General features: G+C 56.1%; 1 protein-coding gene across 1 annotated transcript in view; it reads left to right on the top strand.

Moving 5' to 3' along the window:
- The window catches only part of ATP6V0D1 (ATPase H+ transporting V0 subunit d1), a 44,383-nt gene that overhangs the window by 17,608 nt on the left and 5,933 nt on the right, over window positions 1–20,842 (top strand). The window contains exons 2-3 of the mRNA XM_023210170.1: window positions 11,040–11,211; window positions 20,031–20,209. Coding sequence (XP_023065938.1) covers window positions 11,040–11,211; window positions 20,031–20,209 — 351 coding nt within the window. The remainder of the gene's footprint in view (window positions 1–11,039; window positions 11,212–20,030; window positions 20,210–20,842) is intronic.

The raw sequence follows: 20,842 nt of genomic DNA, 5'->3' as shown, positions 1-20,842 counted from the left end.
GGCCACTCAGAGGCTCCACAGCCCCGGGGTCTCCCCTGCAGTTGTCATCAGTTCTTCCAAGGCTGCTCCATAGATATCCAGGCCAGGGGTCTCACCCGGAGCCCCTGAATGATCTCAGGGGCTGGGTTGCAGGGAGTCAATGTGGTCTGGGCCTGACTAGGCTAGAACAGTGTCATAGCTGGACAGGCTCCTGGAGGTACCGTTGTCCAGCTCTCTTCATCTGGGAAGCTGGGTCTAAGGTGAGGCCTAAGGGTGTAATTATGGTCTCCTGACATCTGTCTTGGCAGTTCCTGTCCAATCACTCTACGTTCTTTGATTTTTTTTCCCCTTTATCTATTCTTTCATTTGTTCACTCAAGAATGCCTGGACTATATCTCTATGAACTGACCCCCAACTCAGGAAGGGGTAGTCGTGCAAAAAGGACCCTGCTTCTGGGGCCTTTGTCTTTCCCTCAGGCCTTGCCACATGGGATTTAGCTTGGAACTTGAAGGGTTGGGAGCTGATGAATACAGATGAGCTGCAATCCTTGACGCAGCACATAGGGCCCTGAGGCTGCCAGGTCATGGGTTCAGCTCTGCCTGTTTTCCCCCAGCCCTCAACCCTTTACGCTTCAGGCTAGATACCATATCACAAGGCCTGGGGGAGCACAGGGTCCTGGAATGTTATCCTTCAGTATCCGCGCAGGCTCCATGCCTCCCACCTGCCCCAGTGGCTTCAGTCATTTGGACCTGGCTTCCACTGTGTGGTCGAGCAGGTGACCATGTCCCTCCCAGGGGCTAGCCCAGGTCCACAGCACTGGCTCACTCTGGCATGTTACTGTTGCCCCCACAACTGTCCCACGAGGCCCTTGAGCAGGGCCACTGAGGGGAGGGCTGAAAGGAAGGGTGGGTGGGGTCCTGGGGGTGCTGTACTGGACCAGCTTGTATAGTTACTGCTTCTGCCATCTTCTTGCCTGGACCAAGCCTCTTGGCTCTGCCAGGCAAAGGTATGGGATGTGGCCCCCACCTCCCAGGATGAGGCTGGGTTGTCTGATTCTCAGGCTGGATTGTGGCCAGGGAACACAGGGAAGCTGCCCTGCAAGCCCTGTGTCTACCTCTGGCTTGGACTACTCTGACCAGTTTCTTTTTTCTTCTCTTTCCTTTTTCTTTGCTTTTTTTCCCCACTCCTTCCTACCTCCTTCCCTGTTTCTTTTTTCTTTGTTTCTTTCTTGAAAGGGTCTCATTCTGTCACCTAGGCTGGAGGGCAGTGGCACGAATACTGTAGACTTGACCTCCTGGGCTCAAGTGATCCTCTCGCCTTAGCCTTTTGAGTAGTTGGGACCACAAGCACTTGCTACCACACCTGGCTAATTTTTGTATTTTTTGTAGAGACAGAGTCTCTCTGTGTTGCCCAGGCTGGTCTTGAGCTTCTGGGCTCAAGTGATCCTCCCACCTCAGCCTCTCAAAGTGCTGGGATTACTGGCGTGAGCCACCATGCCCAGCCTCTGTCCAGCTTCCATGAGCCACAGGGAAAGGGACTTTATGCTGACAGTGCATGAGCTCGCAGCCCCAGATGAGGTTTGATCCCACGAGCCCAAACACAGGGCCTAGGTCAAAGCAAAATGAGTATTTCCTACTTTCCTCCTTCGGGCTAGCTCTGGGCACCATGGAACTGGCAGGATACTCCAGCCAGAATCCAGCCTGACTTGCTTATTCTCACTGAGAACAGCTGCCTCTAGGGAGCCCTAGAAATCCCCTCCACCTCTACCTGAGTGAGCCCCAACTTTCCTTCATGTCCTTCCTAAGATGGCTGTGCATGTGGAACAGGAGCCCAGCGTCAAGAGCTGACAAGATTGCTCAGGTGGTGCAGGCCAGCAGACCTAGAAGCTAGACAAGGGCATGTTCCAGGTTTTTTTTTTTTTTTTTGAGACAGTCTTCCTCTGTCTCCCAGGCTGGAGTGCAGTGGCATGATCTTGGCTCACTGCAGCCTCAACCTCCCAGACTCAAGCCATCCTACCACCTTAGCCTCCCAGGTAGCTGAGACTACAGGCACACACCACCGTGATGGGCTCATTTTGTTTTATTTTTTGTGGAGACTAGGTCTCACTGTGTTGCCCAGGCTGGTCTCAAACTCCCTGGGGTCAAGTGATTCCCCCACCTTGGCCTTCCAAAATGCTGGGATTATAGGTGTGAGCCACCGTACCCAGCCTCAGCCAGCTTTTGAGCACAGCACATTGCCATAACTGGCCTTCCTTGGGCTACCTGGCATCTGGCCAGGCCAGACCAGTTTATCTCTTACTCATGCCCAGGCAAACTCACATCTTTGGGAAAATGAAAAGAAGCTCTTTTTCACAGCTCCAGATCCACTCCAACCTGCAGGTTCTGTAACTGTGGTGGCAAACCTGGAGAAGAAAGAGCTCGCTTCGGTCAAAGTGCAAGGCATCAACAGAGGAAGGTGTGGCCCCCACCTCCCAGGGTGAGGCTGGGTTGTCTGATTCTCAGGCTGGGCTGTGGCCAGGGAACATAGGGAAGCTGCCCTGCAAGCCCTGTGTCTCCTGGGACATGTCAGTCCCATGGAGCCTTCGGGCCTGGGTGGGGACAGCCTGGTGAGGGGCTGTCCAGGTGGATCTCCACTCAGTCAGAGGCCAGCTTCTTGGAACTTGCCCTGGGTGCAGCAGTAACCAGTTGTGCCCCTCCCTTTGGCACATGGGACTGTCGCCTGCCTGGCACCCTCCTGACTGTCAAACGAGTTGACTTCCTCCTAGGATGTGAGAAATGCTTTCATCCTCCCAGCCACAGGGACAAGGTGTTCCTGAGAGTATGAGGGTAATTAAATATGTCTCTGCCACCACCTGCCACCTGTCTCAGAGCAGGGAGTGGGGTGATGAACCCAGGTCATACATCCTTTTGCTTCCTGGACTTGGGAGGTGACTCTCCCATTTGATCCCTATGTCTGATGTTGCTAGTGGTCGGTGCCACTGGCCCCTGGTGTCAGCTGGACCATCTCTGCAGATCGGCCCCATTCCTCTACTGTGAGTGCCTCACCTCACTGAAAAACCTCTAGCATGAAACAAAATGTGGGTCCAGGGACCGAGGAAGGAGAATTTACCGTACTTTCCCTGCAGGAGCTCTGCCTCAGCCACCTGAAACCTAGTAACTTGCGTGTGACCGTGCCAGCAAGAGGCTCCAGGTTCATCCCAAGACTGCTGGCCTGCCAGCCCAGAGGTTTCCCATGAAGCAAGAGCTGCCCTTGGCTATACTACCTCCTGCCTGCTTCCGAGACCCTCAGGGCAACTCAGGGTGTGGTGGGTGGTGCAGAGTTCTGTCCTTGCCTCTCTCTATCCAGGTTGCTGGGGCTGCTCAGAGCTCTCTATGATCTTGCTGATAGATGAGATGTAGGTTTGGGGACAGGAGCCCCGGATCTTGAGCCAGCCCTGTTTCTCTTTCCCCAGGAGATAGCGGAGTGTTAACATGCTCATACTGCACAAGGTCCCCTGCAGGCTTTATGACAGGGAAGAGGACATGCTAGAGGCCTGGGAAAGGGTTGGGATAGACCATGGAGAGGAGGAACAGGTACATTCTGTACAGAACTTAGTAGGACAGGCTAAGCAACAGCCTGAAGTCAAGGCTACACACTGCTGGGCTCATGGTGTTTGCCAGGAGAAATGGACTATGGTATGCTGTGCTCAGCTTTCTGTAAACCACTGCCTTTGCTCAGTGTCCGTGCAGTGCCCTGGGAGGCTGGCACTACAGAATCTGTTACCTGGTGACTGGTCAGGGGCCTGGTTCCAGAGAGATTCCACAAGTGTTTTAGGGCCAGTTTGTAGACAGGATTTGAACCCAAGTCCTTGAGGCTCTGAAGCCCAGATTCTTTCTCCCCGTCCTACTCAGCTGCCTAAGGAATGATGTCATGAAGCCAGTGATCTGGCAAAATGGATCTGCAGAGGGGGCCGGGACTGTGGGATAGGTCAGCTGATAGGTGATGGGTGGGCCTGCACTGGCCAGGGAAAGGTGCCATGGACACCCCAGTTGAGGGTGGTAGTGCCAAGGCGCTGGATGGGGAATAGCAGGTGGCATGGAGGGGAGGGGGGAAAGCTGGCATTTGATAGGAAGTGTTGGAACTTGGGGTTACTCAGTCAATTGGTGTTACGTGAGGTTCGCAGAGAGCCTGCAAAGGGCCCTGGCAGAGGCCTGGGAACTGAAGAGGACACGCATACTGTGCTGCAGGCCCCAGGTAAACCCAGGGTTAATGGTTTCCATGCTGTGGCTCCCACACTGAGAGTTCCAGATGTGGTGCTCTGACCCTGCAGATCTAGCCAGCCAGTGCACACATCTGCTTTGGAGCTGATATGAAAAAAAGGGTCTCCTCCCACCCCTGAGCCTAGGGAGTAGGTCAGGCTCAGCACATTCACTGAGGAAGAGTAGGGCAGCTCTCACTTTGTTGGGCCACCAGCCTGGCCATCTGTCCACATCAGTCCATCTGTCTGAGTTTTCCTGCTTTGAGCCAGTGGAAGTTGTAGCATTGGAGGTAGAGCCCAGGTCCAGTCCCTTCGAAGCAGACTTCTCAGCAAGGCCCAGGGGAGTGGTAGAACAGGCTCCAAGGCTCTGCCACCCTTGCAGAGAATGGCAGTGTGGGCACACCAGAGTCTAGGGAGCATATTCTCACATCTGGTTCCATTCAATGGGCCTCAATTCCTGAAAACCCCTGAGCTCCCCAGGAGAGCCTCACGGAGTGACCTCTGGAAAAGCAGAAGTAGAGTCTGGGAACACACTGTCCTCTCACACTCTGCCGTGGCCAGCTGGCCAGCAAGACCCCTCCATGGGCTGGCCATGAGGCCACGGGGGAGCCTCGAGCAGGGCTGCCCCGCCTAGTGTGCTGGCCAGGGGCTGCCTCCATGCCTACTGGGCCCAGGGGCATGTGGGACCAACCCCCTGGCATGGACCAGGACCCTCCTTTCTGCCTCCCTGTGGCCCTTGGGGAGGAACTGCAGAGGCCTGGAGGCTGGAAAGGCTGTGTGCCATCTGACCCTGGGAGCCCTGGAGAGGCTGAAAGATCCCCTTCTGGGTTGGCAGGATCTGGGAAAAGTTTCAGGAAGTGGGCGGGGGCAGGGCTGCCCAGCTGCCACCTCTCAAGGCCTGTCTGATGCTGGCTGCCAAGCCCATACTTTGTCACACAGAGAGCAGAAAGCACTGGGCAGGCTGAGTGTCCTATGCCCTCTTACTAAGCAAGGGCTAGGGTGATAGTCAGGGGTGCCAGCTGGGGCCCACTATGTGGCCAGCCTGAGTCTGATGCAGCCTGGCGACCCCTGAGAGGGGCAGCCATGCCAGGTGGGTCTTAGGCTGCAACCTTCTCAGGCCTCTTCAAAGACCTCAGCTGCCCCTGCTGGAACCAGGGCAATGGTCCTTGACACAGGCAACCTCAGGGTGGACAGGGCTGGCCTGTGGAGGCGGAAGGGCAGGGATTCTCACTTTCCAGGCTGGGGGTGTGTCTTCCCAACCCAGCCTCTCCATGGGCCTGAGAAAGCAGCACTATTTCCTGCACTTTAAGGGCTTCTCTCTCCAGCAGCCTGTGGACTTCTCTGGAGCACTTGCTGGAGCAGAGATCACAGGAAGGTCACTCTGGCCAGCAAGTAGCACTGTTAGACCAGTCAAGGGCTGAGGTAATACTAGGGCTGAGGACATGGGGCCTCCCAGGCTGTGGTAGAGGGCAGAGCTCCAGCTCCAGGGCCACATGGACTGCTAGGTGAAGGTGACAGCAAACCATTTGATTTGGAGGACTTCATTCTGTTGATGGTGTGGAGAGTGGACTTGGGAGTAGGGAGCCAAGGTATAGGGCAGAAGGCCTGGGTAGTGCCAGGAGAAGGAGTTGGAGGGAGAGTCATCTGAACATGGGGATAAGAATGTGGGACGTAGAGGAGGTGTGGGAACGTCCCGGGGTGCAGACTGAGGAGCAAGCCTAGGCCTGAGGGAAGGCTGGAGACACCGGGAGACTGAGTTGGTCTGCTGCTTCTCTGAGTTGGGGTTTAGGTCAGACAGCAGAGAGAACTTCCTGAGAGCAGCATCATCTTCTTGAACATGAGAAATCGGCCTCCAAGGAAGTCTTTTACTGTGGGAGATCCCAAGCTGGCCAGACATTCCTGGTGTTGGGCCATGGATGGGAGGATTTGGGGTAGACAGCTGGGCTTGTGGGTAGACCAGAGCAGTCCCCCGAGTCTGTGCTAGCCAGAACACTGCTTGCTCATGCCTCGGCTGGGCACGTCTGGGCCTCTCAGTGGCCATCACCGAGGCTGTCAGGCTGCTAGACTGCTGAGCCCAAGGCCCAGAGCAGAACTAACCCCTGGCTTCCCAGAGCCCCTGCCGTCCTTGGCTGCCCTCAGGGGCTGGGCCAGGGCTGGGTGGCCAGGTCTCCCACGAAGCTCTCAACAAGTTCCAGGCCTCTCCTTCTGTGCTTAGATCCTGCTCCCAGTCACGTCCCCTCCCAGTCACATCCCCTCCTCCGCATCCCTCAGAGAGAGCAGGAAGCTGGGGAGGAGGGAGCATCCCAACCAGTCTTGTCCTAGCCCTGACCGGTACTGTCTTAGGGCTTGGGGCTGCCAGCCACTGGGTCTGGGAGCCAGGTTTCTCCAACAGGGTCGGAGCTGGTTTAGAAGCCTTGTGTGGTCTCCTCATGGGTGAGCTGAGGGTTCAGTAGGCCTCCTCCTGTAAGTCGCCTTCTTGGCTGACAGGCTGTCCCCCTTCCCTGGGTCACAGGGAGATGTGGGGTTTGGCCAGGGAAAGTGGTCTGGAACGGCCCTTTGACATCATCCCTGGGGGCTTTTAAAAAATAAGTTTCCTGGTAAGGAAGACTCCTCAGGCCTTGGGCAGGATTCTCAGTAGAGTCTCCCGGGTTTGCTCTGATCTGACAAACGCCAGCAGAAACCACCCGGCCGCCTGCGTTCCAGCAGTGCTTGGAACCGTGGCTTCCCCAGATGCAGCGTCAGCGGAATGCAGCAGCCAAGGCACAGGGGTGTTTGCTTGGAGGCCCGTGCTGAGTCCAGGAGTGGGGGGCCTGCAGAAGAGAGCCCGTTGCTTGGCTTTGCCCCCTCATTCATGTGCACACATTCCTGGATTCTCTAGGAATGGATGGTGCCACAAGGGATGCCAGAGGGACTTGTCCCTGAGTAATGACAGTCCAGTGACAGTGCTGACAGTCCATGCCTGTCAGGTGAGCAGTGAGTGTCCAGGCTGCCTCCGAGGAGGGGAAGAAGGCATGCCCTGGCTTCTCCCACCCCTCTGCCACCACCTGCCGGCTCATCTGGGACTGAAATCTGTGTGGACAGCTGAGTCCATATCTGAAAAGCCTGTCCTGGGTCAAGGACTGGGGAAGAGAGCAGTAAAGGAGGTGCAGAGTGGGGAGGAGAGGAGGAGACCAGATCTGGGGACAGACAATCCCTCAGGCCTGCTGCACCTCCCAGCCCCTCTACGCCCCACCCAGCTTTGGGACTCTGGACAGGTTTCATGTTCTGTCTGATTTCTGTTCCTGAGGCTGAAATGGGCATGGCTGAGAGGTCCGGCACACAGGTTGCTCCTGGCATGGGGCTGAGTACACTGTACAGCCCATGTGTTTCCAGTTAGTGGATCTGGGTTGCCCACTTCATGTTGGGATGAGGGGACTCCCCCCTGACCAGTGCCAGGTGTTGGATAGAGAGTCATGGAGGCCTGGGGAGGAGAAAGGTGCTTGGCAGTGGGGAAGTTGCTGAGCTAGGGAGAGAAGCCATGTGGAGCAAAGTGGGAGGCTGGAGCAGAGGAAGTTTCATGCTGCTTGAGAGCTCATGAGGATCCTGAGTGGGAGGTGACAGCTCACTCGGGGAAGCCTCCCAGCAGCCTGTGCCAGGGCCTGGAAGAGCAGTGTGTACACAGATGCCCGGGTGAGGCCCAGCCCCTGGTGCTTTGGAGGGGAGGGATCAGGAGGCCAGACTGGGGTCCAGACTCCCAGTCTCAGGGAATAGTAGAGTCACTGGCAGGAGTGCCACCACCCAAAGGACTGAGTTTTTCCCTGGAGCTCACCCTGTACATCTGGCCTGGCCTCTAGGCCCAGGCTGTAGCTGAAAAGGAAGAAGTCTCCTGGCCTGAGAAGGGCTCTTGGCTGGCTGCAGTGGCTGTGTGAATAAGCAGACAGGTTTGGTCTCACCAGTGCCTGGGTCTGACCCAGAGAACTGTATTCCAGTCCTGGCTCCCAGCTGCCATCCGCTTTGCAGCTTCCCCTAGTGGAGATTTCAGCACTTGCTGGGCCTGGGCCAGAACCCCAAGTATATAAAAACAGAGCATGAACATGACTTTGATAAATTAAGAAGGCTTCATTTTAATACCACAGTAAGAGGAACCAGTTAATATTCTCACCATTTCACATCCACAAAAACCACATCAGGGGCATTAACAATCTCTCAGTTTTGTACAAATAAACCATGTTTCTTTTAAAAAGAGTTGCACACGTGGCTCACGCCTGTAATCCTAGCACTTTGGGAGGCTGAGGTGGGCGGATCACGAGGTCAGGAGTTCGAGACCAGCCTGGCCAACATAGTGAAACCCCGTCTCTACTAAAAATAAAAAAAAAATTAGCCAGGCATGGTGGCATGCGCCTGTAGTCCCAGCTACTCAGGAGGCTGAGGCAGGAGAATCGTTTAAACCCAGGAGGCAGAGGCTATAGTGAGCCGACATTGTGCCACTGCACTCCAGCCTGGGCAACAGAGTGAGATTCTGTCTCAAAAAAAAAACAAAAACAAAAAAAAAAAAGAGGCTTGCACACTTGCACAAGCTCAAGGATATTAAAATCTAGCACATGAAACCCACTTCTAGAGGTAGAAATACAGGCAATATATTATTTCAGCAATGACCATCAATTACAGTTAAGAACAGTTAACAACCAAATGGGTAATGAAATACTGCAACCACCCAAGTTTACTGAGCAAAGCACCTTTTCTCACCCATGCCTTACTCTAGGAGTAGCTGGGACTTGGGTAGATGCGGTAAGGATGTGGGAGAAGAGATCCCAGGGCAAGGGCTCATTGCAGACGGCCTGAAGTAAGGATGTAGGAGAGTGCACATCTCCCAGGCAAAAAGGCATTGGGGTCCACAGAGCAGAACAGGGGCTGGTGGCTTCTGCCTGCCCTACCTGGCTCTCTCTTTTATGCTCTTTTGGGTGGCCATGGGAGGAGAGTAGTGGTCAATTGCAGAGTGATGGTGAAGGCAGCAGGTGTCTCCTGCAGGCCTCTGGAGGTTAAAGTTCACTCCATGAGTACCCAGGAGCCACAGAGGTCATGAGTACAGCCTGCCACCAGCCCCCTAGAGATGCAGGTGGAAGGCGTCCATTCCAGAGACCTGTGCATACCCCTACCTTCAACATGCTGTCTTCCATCTCTCTTTTAGCACGCCTGACTCCAGGTTGGGGCTGTCTTTTCCTGATGGAGTACAGCAGGAGGGGCATCACTGGAGTCCCCTAAGCCTGTAGAGGGTTATATGCCCCACTTCCCTCCCTCTCTTAAACAACCCAGGATAGCATGGTCTCCTGAGCCTCAAAGACACCTGGGGAGGCCGTGGCCAGGACAGCGTGTGGAGGTGGTCCCAAGTGCAGCTCCGCCTTTGATCCCCTGGGCAGCCTCCCCAGGGGACGGAGAGGCATGTAGTCTTCCAAGCCAGCCTCCGCTAACATGTGCCTGGGTCTCTTCTCAGCCACTGCCCTTGGTACTGTCCCAAGGGAGCTTCTGTGTCCTGTATCAGGTGGGATAAGTACTGCTGAGAAGAAGAACACAAGTGAAGGGACAGTGATGGGCTGGTGGAGAAGCCTCTGAAGTGGGGGTGTGTGAGGAAAGATCTGAAGGAAGGGAGGGAGACAGCTCCATTTTCAGGCCAGGAAACAGGGAAGGGCCCTGAGGTGGGGACATGGCTGGGGATAGTGAGCATGGGGGAACCGCAGGACCTAAGTCAGAGAGGTAGAGCGGGGATGGTGGGACCACCACATGAAGGCTCTGGAAGGGACTCCCTTTCTGAGTGAAGTAGGAGTAGGGGAGAGTTTCAGGCCAATGAATGGCATGGTCTGCCTTGTGTTTTAAAAAGATCACTCTAGCTAGCACATGCCTATAGTCCCAGCTACTTGGGAGGCTGAGGCCGGAGGATGGCTTGAGCCTAGGAGTTCAAGTTCAGCCTGGGAACATAGGAAGATGCCATCTCTAAACAAAAACAAAAACAAAACAAAACACTCTGGGAGACTGTTGTTAGGTTCTCATCAGGATCCCACTACCTTTTCCCTGGCCTGCTTCCCCCGGGCCCTTCTGCTCTGCCTCTCCTTCCTTTTCCCTCACCCCATCTCTGAATGCTCAGGAGAGCCCTCAGGATTGGGCTGCCTGCCTCCGGCCACTCTGAAGGGATGCTCAGTCTTTCCTGTCAGCCTCACCTCCTCTGCATGCCACTCATTTGCCCTGAAGGCCACTTGTCACTCACACCCTCCTCCTGGCTGTTTCCTTTATACTTTCTTGCGCCTGCCCTTTGCTGTGGCCCAGTCTTTTGTGGCCTTCTCATTTTCTCAGTCTGATCTTTGGTGCCCTCTCCACTCCACTCCACTCCACTCCACAGCTTTAGGCATCTCCTGTATTTCATGTGCCTCGTGTCTGCCTCGGGGTATGTTGGCTTGCCCCTCTGACCCTGAGGCCCTGGAGTGCAGGACTCATGACTTACCTGCTCTAGGTTAGGGCCAGCCTACAGCTTAGCATACAGAAGGGCCTGAAAGACTGGGTTGTGGATTGGAGTTTCCCAGGCTTTCTGGTCATGTTGGGAAGGAACTATTCCTCTTATGCTCGAACTTTGGGGCCCCATGTCCTGGATTGTGGCCCAAAGATCTGGTGCATCTCCAGGGCCTTAGCTGATTGCCCTGTGGTAGGCCCTGAGCCAACAGGGAGATGGAGGTCAGGGTAGTAGTGGGACACAACTACAGGGGAGAACGGGGGCTGATCGGGGTGGGAATGGGGACTTGGGACCCTTGGGGAGGCCCAGCAAGGCTAGCCCTCACCCCCTACCCTTGGGTTTCAGACTTGAAACTGCATCTGCAGAGCACTGATTATGGTAACTTCCTGGCCAACGAGGCATCACCTCTGACGGTGTCAGTCATCGATGACCGGCTCAAGGAGAAGATGGTGGTGGAGTTCCGCCACATGAGAAACCACGCCTATGAGCCACTCGCCAGCTTCCTAGACTTCATTACGTGAGTGTGCCTTGTGGCGCCTTCTCCTCTTACCTGGGCAGGATAGTTACACCTGCAGGAGCTGGCCCCAGTGTGGCTTAGGCCAGCTGCCTTCACGCCTACGTCAACTTTCAGAGCTGAGGACAGCTCTGTCAGGCCAGCTGTCACAGGGCCCTGCCTTCAGAGTCCTCCCTGATTGTGTGCGTGATCATTCAACAACACTGGACCTCCAGGCCACCACCTATAAAGTGGGGTCACCAGCACGTTCACTACTGGCTGAAGATATGGTGGGCAGGCAAGAGTGTCCCACGCAGTAGTGCTGGATGAAGCCTCTTCCCCCAATCACATAGACTAGGGTAGGGAAACCTGGGAAGGTGGGAGCCTTTTTTCTTACCCTACAGCACCCAAACAAAACACTCACCAGGCCCCACTCCCCATGCCAGGGGTCAGATGTCAGGCGATGGACAGAGCTCTGAAAGGCCAAGGTCTTAGGATAGGCCCATTCTCTGTCTGCTCTGACTATGGCCCTGGGTCTCAGGGAGATTGGGTCGGAGTACAGTTGGGGAGCAGGCTGAACGTCTAGCTGCCTTTCTCAGTTCTGACACAAGCCCTCAGGAACTCAGGTAGGCAGGCCCCCATTCTTATGACCCTTGGCTGCCCCAGCTTCTTCATTGTCTGACACTTGGGCACAGCTCTGCCTTCATCAAGCTCCTGGAGAAACTGAGTGGAGGAAAGGACCTTGGGATCTGCAGGCTTGGGGAGGGCACCTGGACTGGGCAGTCTCTGCTGGCCATGTATGTCTGTGGACATAGGGAAGTAGAGAGGGTCCCTTTGCAGGGATGTCCCAAGAGCCATGAGCCAGGTCCTGGTGGACAAAGAAATAGCCCCAGTCTAGGTGGCTGCCCCACAGGGGTGGTGAGCAGAGGCATGCTCGGCAGCTAACGTCTAGGAGAGTACCCTGCATTGGCAGAGTGTGAGTGTGCAGTATGTGAAGCATTTCCCTGAACTCTCTGGGTATTGTCTAGCTTTTACCATTCCCTGATTATGGTGCCCCCCACTCTCCTCCTTGGGACCTGGCACACCTGCCCAACTTGTCCCTGCAGGGACAGAGTTAGATGCCTACTGCCTGGCCTGATTCTTATCCCCTGCAGTTAGGAGCCACTTGCCCAGGATCCACTTGCTCAAGGAAGTACTGCAGCCAAAGGGCTCCATTCTCAGGCAGGAGTCACAGGCTGGGACACCTGAAGGGCCAGGGAACATGCCCAAGCTAGGAAGCAGGCCCTCTCCTGGCCACAGACCTCCTTCCCTGAAAGCCTCTTTGCTGCCCTGGCCTCCATCAAGGTATGCCAACATGGACCTACTGGGGCAGGAGGCTGGTAATGGGGTGTCTCTTGTGGTGCCACATTAGGGGTCACATTGCAGCTCCCCATCTGTTGATCATTCCCTGGCCTGGGTCTCTGTGTTCCTTGCTGCAAAGCCAGAGCTGAGGACATACCAGGAAGCAGTACATTTATTGCCAGAGCCCAGCCTGAGACTTGTTTGCACAAGGCTGCTTTAGCTTCCTGGTGAATGTTCTGGCCTTGCCAGCTAGGCTGGCCAGAGGAGGCCTGACCCCATGTCCATGGTCAGAGGGTAGATATCACCCATCCCACTGCCCACTGGCCCACCTGCCTGTACAGCTAGCCTTTGGCCTGTCTTGGTCTTAGCCTGCCAGGCCGTGAAACTGGAGAGGGGTCTGAGCGTGACTGAGGCCGCACAACTGCCAGCTCTTTGCTAGAGGTTGGCTGCAAGCACCAAGGGTACTTAAAGCAGCCAAGTGCTGTCCTGTGGCAGGCTCTCTGAATCTGCTGCTTCCCATCCCTTCCATTCATGGGTGATTGTGGCTTACAGTCCTACCAGCCACTTACTCCTGCCCTCACTCAAGAGCTCAGCAGTCACGTGTCAGCCCATCAGGTCCTGTGTCTGCTTGGTCCATGACCTCGTCATCTCCAATGACCTGCACCTTTCCTCCTCTGCTCTGCACTTCAGCCACCCCCACTGATGGCTGCCCAGGCCCATGTCACCACCTGGAACTGCTCCACCCCTGAAATTGCTGAATCAGGCACCCTCTCTACCCACAGCCTTCTGGCCCTCCAGCCCACTCTCAGTCCCTTGTGGGACACGGGTTCCGGACTCAGCAGGACACTAGGCCTTGCTTCCTCCCCTGCTACCCCTTCTGTCTTCATTTCCCGCCCTCCCCAGCTGAGGTTCCCTGGTCCATCATTCGAGCACTTTTCTGCCAACATCCGCAGCTCTCTTGGCCGCCCAACTCATGGTCCCACCCGGCTGGCAGCCCCCCAGCCCTGGAGGAATCCCAGCAGCCTCCAGTCTGGAGCCGCCCTCCCCCTACCTCCACTGCGGGGAGGAAAGCTGGGGAAGGCAGCCTTGGGGGAGGGGGGTCATCCTTGCTGCCAGGCGTGCATACTCACCCTCTTAGCAGCCTCAGCTTGTTTCTGCCTGGCGGACTCTGGCTTTACCTACTCAGCACCCTGCAGACCCCACAAGCACTGCAAAGACCACCTTCCTATCTTATGCTATTGCTCTCCTGCCCCCAGCCTCCTCTTGGGCAGATGGCCCACCTTCTTCACAAAGACAGTGGAAACCCGTATACCTCCCGGTGCTGCTTCTGTCCCCCACCCTCTGAAGCCCATTCCAATGGCAGAAGTGCCCTTCCTTTTCTCTTGGATCCTTCCACCAGTGTTCTGAGTGCCCTCACCTTACTCCCTGGATGCTGAGTGGCCACTCATCTGCATTCCTGTCCGTGCAGGCACCTTCCTTTCCAAATTCTTCTCTTCAGTGTCTAAGCAAGCTCAAATAGTTAAAAACCATCTCGGGGACCTAAACTTTTACATTCACTGTCTGTTCTCTCATTTTCCCTCATCCCTCAAGCTTTCAGCAGTCTCATCACTCCATCACAAGGCCCTGGCTAAAGCCACCCCTGACCCACACCTTCACTCCAGGTGTGACCACTCTGCAGTGTCCATTCCCCAGTCACCTAGCTATTTCTTTGCTCCCATGATGCCTCTCTGACTTAACTCCTGCCTCTCTGGCCACTCTCCCTTCTCCACTCTGTCCCAGCAGGTCATCCCCAGAGTGTGTGTGGCGTGCTGCAGGAAGGGGTGAAGTCTTCCATAGAGGCCTGAGCTCCCCCAGGCTGGGGCTGACGATTGGCTTCCCTGAGGAGGTGGCTAGTGTGGCTGAGGGGAAAAGCATTTAAGGGAACCATTGGAATAGGGGGTTTTTAGGTTGAGGGAACTATACATGTCCTGAGTAGCGAGCATGGTGCACCTGGCTCTGTGCCCCACACAACGGCCTCCAGGTGTGGTGCCCACTCTGGGAAGGAGGAAGCTACCCTAGAAAACCCAGAGGAATGTAGCCAGAGAGGAGAGTACAGTCCTCCAGGTAGTAGAAGCGTCAGCGAGAGGCCCCGTCCTGGGTGTGAAGACCTGAGAGAACAGTGCCCTGACTGCCCACAGACAAAGTTGGCCCAGCTGGAGACAGAGGTCGGGACCATCACAGAGGTCACCTTAGCTCCATCCCTCAGGGCCTGGTAGTTGCTTCTGGAGCTGCCCCAGGCTGGCTGGAGCAGGCTTCTGCCAGGAGGTGATGAAAGCGGGAGCTGGCTGAGGCTGCCTCTGTCCTTCCGTGTGAGACAGTGTCCACTGCTTTTGTAGGTCCTGGCCAGCCTTCAGCCACACATATAACCAGTACCTGGTCTGGGTCAGGCCTGGGGCTGGGAGGGAGATGCCTGGATGCAATGGGGTGGTACCAGTGATAGTATAGACAGTGCCTGGAGAGGACTGTGAGCAGCTTTAGCAAATGAAACTGGGGTTCACAGGTGGCTTCACAGCATTGGGAGGACTCCAGGATCAGGTGGGGATAGAAAGGCCACTGGAGAGAGTAGGTGGCTGTAGAAGAGGCAGCTGTCTGGCATGGGGCCGACAGCCTGATTGAGATAGGGCTCCTAAAGCAGACTGTCGTCATGTGCTCTTGAGAGGATCTGGCTCAGTTTCATGCCACTAACATGTTGTTATGTCACCGTGCCCAAGCCCAGTCATTACCTTGCTGTGAGACTTGGGATAGTGTCTGTCAGGGTTTTTTGACCTTGGAGGGGACTTTGATCTGGGCCATTCCATGATGTTTTCCTTTGAGAGAGTCAGTCCCGGAAGAGAAGCTGAGAGACTTGTGGGAGGAGTGAGTGTGGCCTCTGGGGAGTCCCAGGTGGGCTTTAAAGACCTTTGTCTTTGAATGAGTGAGCCTCCCTGGAGGAGGCCTAGCCCAGGTGCCCATTGGCAGAGCCTGGGCATGGGTAACCTGCACCACCTGGGGGATCTGAGGCCCCATATTTCTCTTGTGTCAGGGGCCTCAGTGCCACCAGCCTGGAGTGGGCAACTGGAAAGAGGCTTTGTCCCAGGACAATGGCCTCAAATGCCTAATGAGCCTGTCAGCACATCTGTGATTTTCTCCAGGACCTGTCACCCCAACCTTGGGGCCCTGCTTGGTCACAGAGGGGCATCAGGTTCTTCTGGCCCCCACTCCCCTGGCCAGTTCCTGTCTGCTATCTGCAGTCACTGTTTCTGGGTCCGTGGCAGGACTCTGCAGTTGGGGGCTGTAGGCCTGCTGTGGTTTCGGGGTCCTGGGCTAGACCTGGCTCATGCCTTGAAGAAGTGCCAGCACTGCCACTCTTTTCCTGGGCCTGGGGTCAAGCATGCAGGAGCTCCGTGAGTCCCAGAAGGCTCAGACCAGGTGGAAGGACCCAACTCTGCCTCAGGGAGAGGCAGGACTTTTATGAGCAGGTTAGAGCTCATTATCTCTGTTGGAGCCACCCCTCACTCATATTCTTTTTTTTTTTTTGGAGATAGAGTTTCACTCTGTCGCACAGGCTGGAGTGTAGTGGCACATTCTCGGCTCACTGCAAGCTCCGCTTCCCAGGTTCAAGTGAGTCTCCTGCCTCAGCCTCCAGAGCAGCTGGGATTACAGGCACGCGCCACCATACCTGGCTAATTTTTGTATTTTTAGTAGAGACAGGGTTTCACCATGTTGGCCAGGGTGGTCTCAAACTCCTGGCCTCAAGTGATCCGCCTGTCTCGGCCTCCCAAAGTGCTGGGATAACAGACGTGAGCCACCACACCCGCCCTCATCTTCTATTTATTTTATTTTTTGAGGTAGGATCTTGTTTGTTGCTCAGGCTGGAATGCAGTGGCATGATCATAGCTCACTGCAGCCTTGATCTCCTGGGCTCAAGTGATCCTCCTGCCTCAGCCTTCCAAGTATCTGGGATTACAAGTGCGTGCCACCACACATGGTTAATTTTTTTGATTTTTTAATAAAAATGAGGTCTTGCTATGTTGCCCAGGCTGGCCTCAAACTCCTGAGCTAAGAGATCCTCCCACCTCTGCCTCTCAAAGTTCTGGGATTACTGGTGTGAGCCACCGTGGCTGGCCCTCACTCATCTTGATATGGAGGAGAAACTAAGTCTTGAGAGGTGGTATGCTGAGGGCGTGGACAGGGCTCAGAAACAGTGATATTTCTGTTCACTTTCCACCTTGCACAGGGCTCTTTAGGACCCAGATGTGACTGAGTACAGATACTGTCACTAGCAGCTCACCCGAGCCCCTGCTGGGGACTGCAGTGGACAGGCTGGCAGGGGTACCCAGGCATCATGGCTGCCTCACCAGCACCAGACCAGTCCCCCAGGGTTGAGAAGCCATATTGTTCCAGCAGGTGGCACCAAAGGGCACAGCAGAGGGGCAGGGTTGGCTAGGGACTCTGAAGGCTTCTTGGAGGAAGTAGCTTCCTGAACTCCAAACTAAGACGTCTGTGGACCCAAGCTGAGTTTTGAAGGCATAGGGCAAGGGAGGGCCTCTGGGCAGAGGAATACAGATGGCCCCACCCCCACCCCACAAGGGCCTCTTTGGCCTGGCGGGCAGCCGGCCCTCCACTCTCCAGCTGTCTTCCCCTGGAGGGAGACACTGACCAGCTGGAACCTTATTCCCTCCTATTGAGGCCAAATGAGGGGAGGAATGGTGGAGTGGCTTTCTGGGGGCAGGGAGGCAGCTGCTGAAGCCAGGCAAAGAGGAAGAGGATTTCCCTGCCTGCCGAAGGACTCAGCCTTGGGAGAAGGGCAGACTGCTCGGCCAGCCTCATCTCTGCCAGGCCTGTCCTGCCTCTCATCTCCTGAAAAAGAGGATTCTGCTCCTCACTGGGCAGGAGAGAAAAACAGGGCTGCAGCAGCAACAAGCTTATAGCCAGCCTGGGAAGGAAAGTGCTGGGCCTGGCACAGGGTCACCCACGATTGGCCTGGCTTGGGTTTGAAGAGGGCCTTGAAGGGGCTGGGGTGGTGTGGTTGGGAGTGGCCCTTACTAGGCTCAGCATTTCCCCCACATAAACAGATGCCCTGAGTGGGGGACGCAAGGAGTGGGAGGTTGAAAAAGAGGAAACTGGCTGGTGGGGATCCCTCTGAGAAAATGAGACTAGGTGGAGTGTGTAGAGCCAGGCAGGGGGCCCTGGCCATGGGTGGAGGTGTGTGGACACTGGCCATGGGGACAGGGAGCTCCTCTGCTTTGTGGTGTGATAGGGCCTGGTGCTGGCCCTCTCTGGGCCTTATCTGCTCTGACAGTGGGTCTGGTAATGCTAGTGGTTGTGGGATCACTTGGATAAGATGGGCCTTGGGTGTGTTTTTCTCCCTCTTCCCGTCCAAAAGGGAGTGAGATCATAAAAAAGCATCCTTCAGCTTGGGGGCAGGGGATTGGTGGCTGTCTCAGGGAGCACCAAGGCTACACTGGGGCTGGATGGGGTGCAGTTAGAGTATTGCGGGGTGGCGCATATGCAGCATGGGTTCTGGGGTATGTGAGATGTTGGAGGCCTCATAGGCAGGAGGCGTATGTGCTGTCCAGGGTAGAAAAGATGCAGGCTGGGGCTGCAGACCATGGTCCAAAGCTCTGGTGAGCTCTGAGGTCCCTTACTCTACCAGCACTGTGGGGTTGGGGGCAGGAGGCTGCCCATTTGGGCCTCTTGGCTTGCAGCTGCAAGTGGGCCTTGCTTGAGGCTCTCAGTTATGGTTGGGAGTTAGGGGACTGTCTCTTCTCAGTGCACATCCTGTAGCTGACCCAGCCAGATTGGGGGCGGAGAGAGGGCAGTTGCCTGGCCCCAGGCCCAGGAGAGCAAAGGTCTTTGCAGGGCGCCAGGCTGGGTGGGAGCTGGGGGAGTGTAGAGCAAGCAGGGGGAGTGGGGGTCAGGCCAGGACAGGAGCTGGGGCCTTTTCCTCCTGCCGCCTTTCTGGAGGGCCCTGTGGGAGCTCCCCCAGTGGCCAGTGCTTTGAGCTGAGGCCTGGGCCCTGGGCTGCCACCTCCCCTCCTTTCTTTCTTCAGTATGGGGGAACTCACTTCCTACCAAGGTCCTCCCTGGACAGCCTGAGCACTGGTTGCACAAGGTCCTGTCACAGGGCAGGGGCCTAGGTCTGGCCCACTCAGAAGCTAGGACAAGACCTGTGCTCAGTGCCCAGCTCAGAACAGCAGCCTCCACCCCAACTTTTATCCTCCCATAGGTGCCTCACCCTGACCTTGGAGGAATTTCCCCTAGGCCTCATTTAGCTCCCTTGTACCCTGAGTTCATCTCTGGTGACAGACTGCAGGATAGTTGTGGCTACTGCAGCCTAACTGTGGCCTGGGGCTCTCTGCCCTTCACTGCATCCCCACACAGGTGACTACACAGAACTCTCTGCCCCAGCCCCTTTGTAGCTGGTTGTAGGCAGAGCCTTGTCCCTTGCCAAGTCTGAACTGGGCAGTCCCACCCCTCCCCAGCTCCACAGCCCCCTCTGCTGCCCGTGCACCCCACAGAGCTGGCCTTCTGCAGGGCAGAGTGATGGGAGCCTCGACCTGGGATCGACCTGACCCAGCCTCCTGTTCAGGTCTTTGGGTCTTATCCAGGCCATCCTGGGTGAATGCCCAGCCCTGGCCTCAGGCCCTAAAGGAAGAGGACAGTTCTCTATTCTGGCATGGGCTGTGCAGGTCTGCCTGACCTGGGCCTTTACTCCAGAGAACCCCCACTGGCTCCTTGCTGACCTTCCCTGGAGAAGCTTCTCTCCACTCCACTCCTCAGCCTTTCCTCCCCTCGCCATCTCTGCCTCTTCCTCTTCTGTCCCCACTGGGGAACAGAGTGACCCTAACTGGATGACGATTCCCCTGCTTACCCTGCTCATAGATCCCTAGTGCTCAAAACAAAGCCAGGGCCCTCTAGGCCCAGCCTCTGCCCCCTGCCTGCTGCAGCCCTGTGCTGCCGGCTGCTGCGCTTTTCTCTCCCTCTGCCAGTCCTGACCATGCCAGTTCCTCCAATGCATCTGTCACTCAGTGAGTGCCTCCAGGCCTTTGCACATGCCGTCCCCTCTTCCCAGAATACGCTTTCTTCTCCCAGCCCTTTTAATTTCCCAGGCACTCACACTCTTCACCCCTGGGCTGGGCTGCATGTCTCACCTTCTGTGCCCAGTTCCCGTGTCCTGTTAGAACACTGTTCATGCTGTGGGGTAGTTAACTTGTGTCCCAATCCCTCACAGGGCATGAATCCCCTACCCCGCCAAAGGCGGGGGCTGTGTCTGTCCTAGGCCTCTGGCAGTGGGGTTGGTCAGGAGCTTGAGAGGAACATGGGGAGGGAAAGGAGACATTGGTGCTTATCTGCATCACCCATGAGTCAGCACACATTGTTAAGGGATGATGACCTGTGCAGGGGGGCAAGGGCATGGTGCTATGCCAGGACTTCCCGGCCCCCACCCTGATGGGTTCCTTGCTATTGCCTGCCTCCTGTAGTTACAGTTACATGATCGACAACGTGATCCTGCTCATCACGGGCACGCTGCACCAGCGCTCCATCGCTGAGCTTGTACCCAAGTGCCACCCACTAGGCAGCTTCGAGCAGATGGAGGCCGTGAACATTGCTCAGACACCTGCTGAGCTCTACAATGCCATTCTGGTGGACACACCTCTCGGTGAGCCGCTGTGTTGGTCATGGGAGGTGGGCAGTGGTGTCAGCATCAGCACATCAGGGTGGGGTTTGTGGACCCGCTGGGGGATGACCCTGAGCCAGAAAGTGAGACCTGCACACTGCTGCTTACCTTTGTCGCCCTTCAACTTCCTCCTCCCATTCTCTCCTCACTTCACCCCCTTCTGCTCCTGTCCTGTTGGTTTTGCTGGGCCAGGCAGGCTACCCAAGGGCCTGACTGGGACTGTCTCACTTTGTGAAGCAGTCTGATTTCCCAGAGTGCAGAGGAGGGCTGAGCTCATGGAGAAGAGTGAGAGAGAGGCCCAGGTGCCTTGGAGTCCTGGGAGCTCCTATAGACTATGGAGCTCCTACAGAGCTGGAACCTGAGCAGAGCCAGAGTGGCTGGCTGCCTGTGAGGCAGAGGAGCGAAGCAAACACTGTCACTTCCCTCCACTGAGCAGGTCCCCTGGGCCAGGTCAGACAGTGTCCAGCAGGATGCAAGGTCCGTGTCAGAAGCCAGGGAAGGGGAATTAAGAGCTTCCTGCAGAGCCCTGCTTAGGCAATGCTAGTTCCTGCCTGCTTAGGAGGCTGAGGAGAAGGCACTAAGTGTCCTCATAGCCAGAGTCCTGGGCCTGGGGTA

The sequence above is a fragment of the Piliocolobus tephrosceles genome, chromosome 17, assembly GCF_002776525.5.
Source record: "Piliocolobus tephrosceles isolate RC106 chromosome 17, ASM277652v3, whole genome shotgun sequence".
In the NCBI taxonomy this organism is placed as follows: domain Eukaryota; kingdom Metazoa; phylum Chordata; class Mammalia; order Primates; family Cercopithecidae; genus Piliocolobus; species Piliocolobus tephrosceles.
The sequence above is the reverse complement of the archived record's forward strand: the minus strand, read 5'-3'. Positions and strand labels throughout refer to the sequence as shown.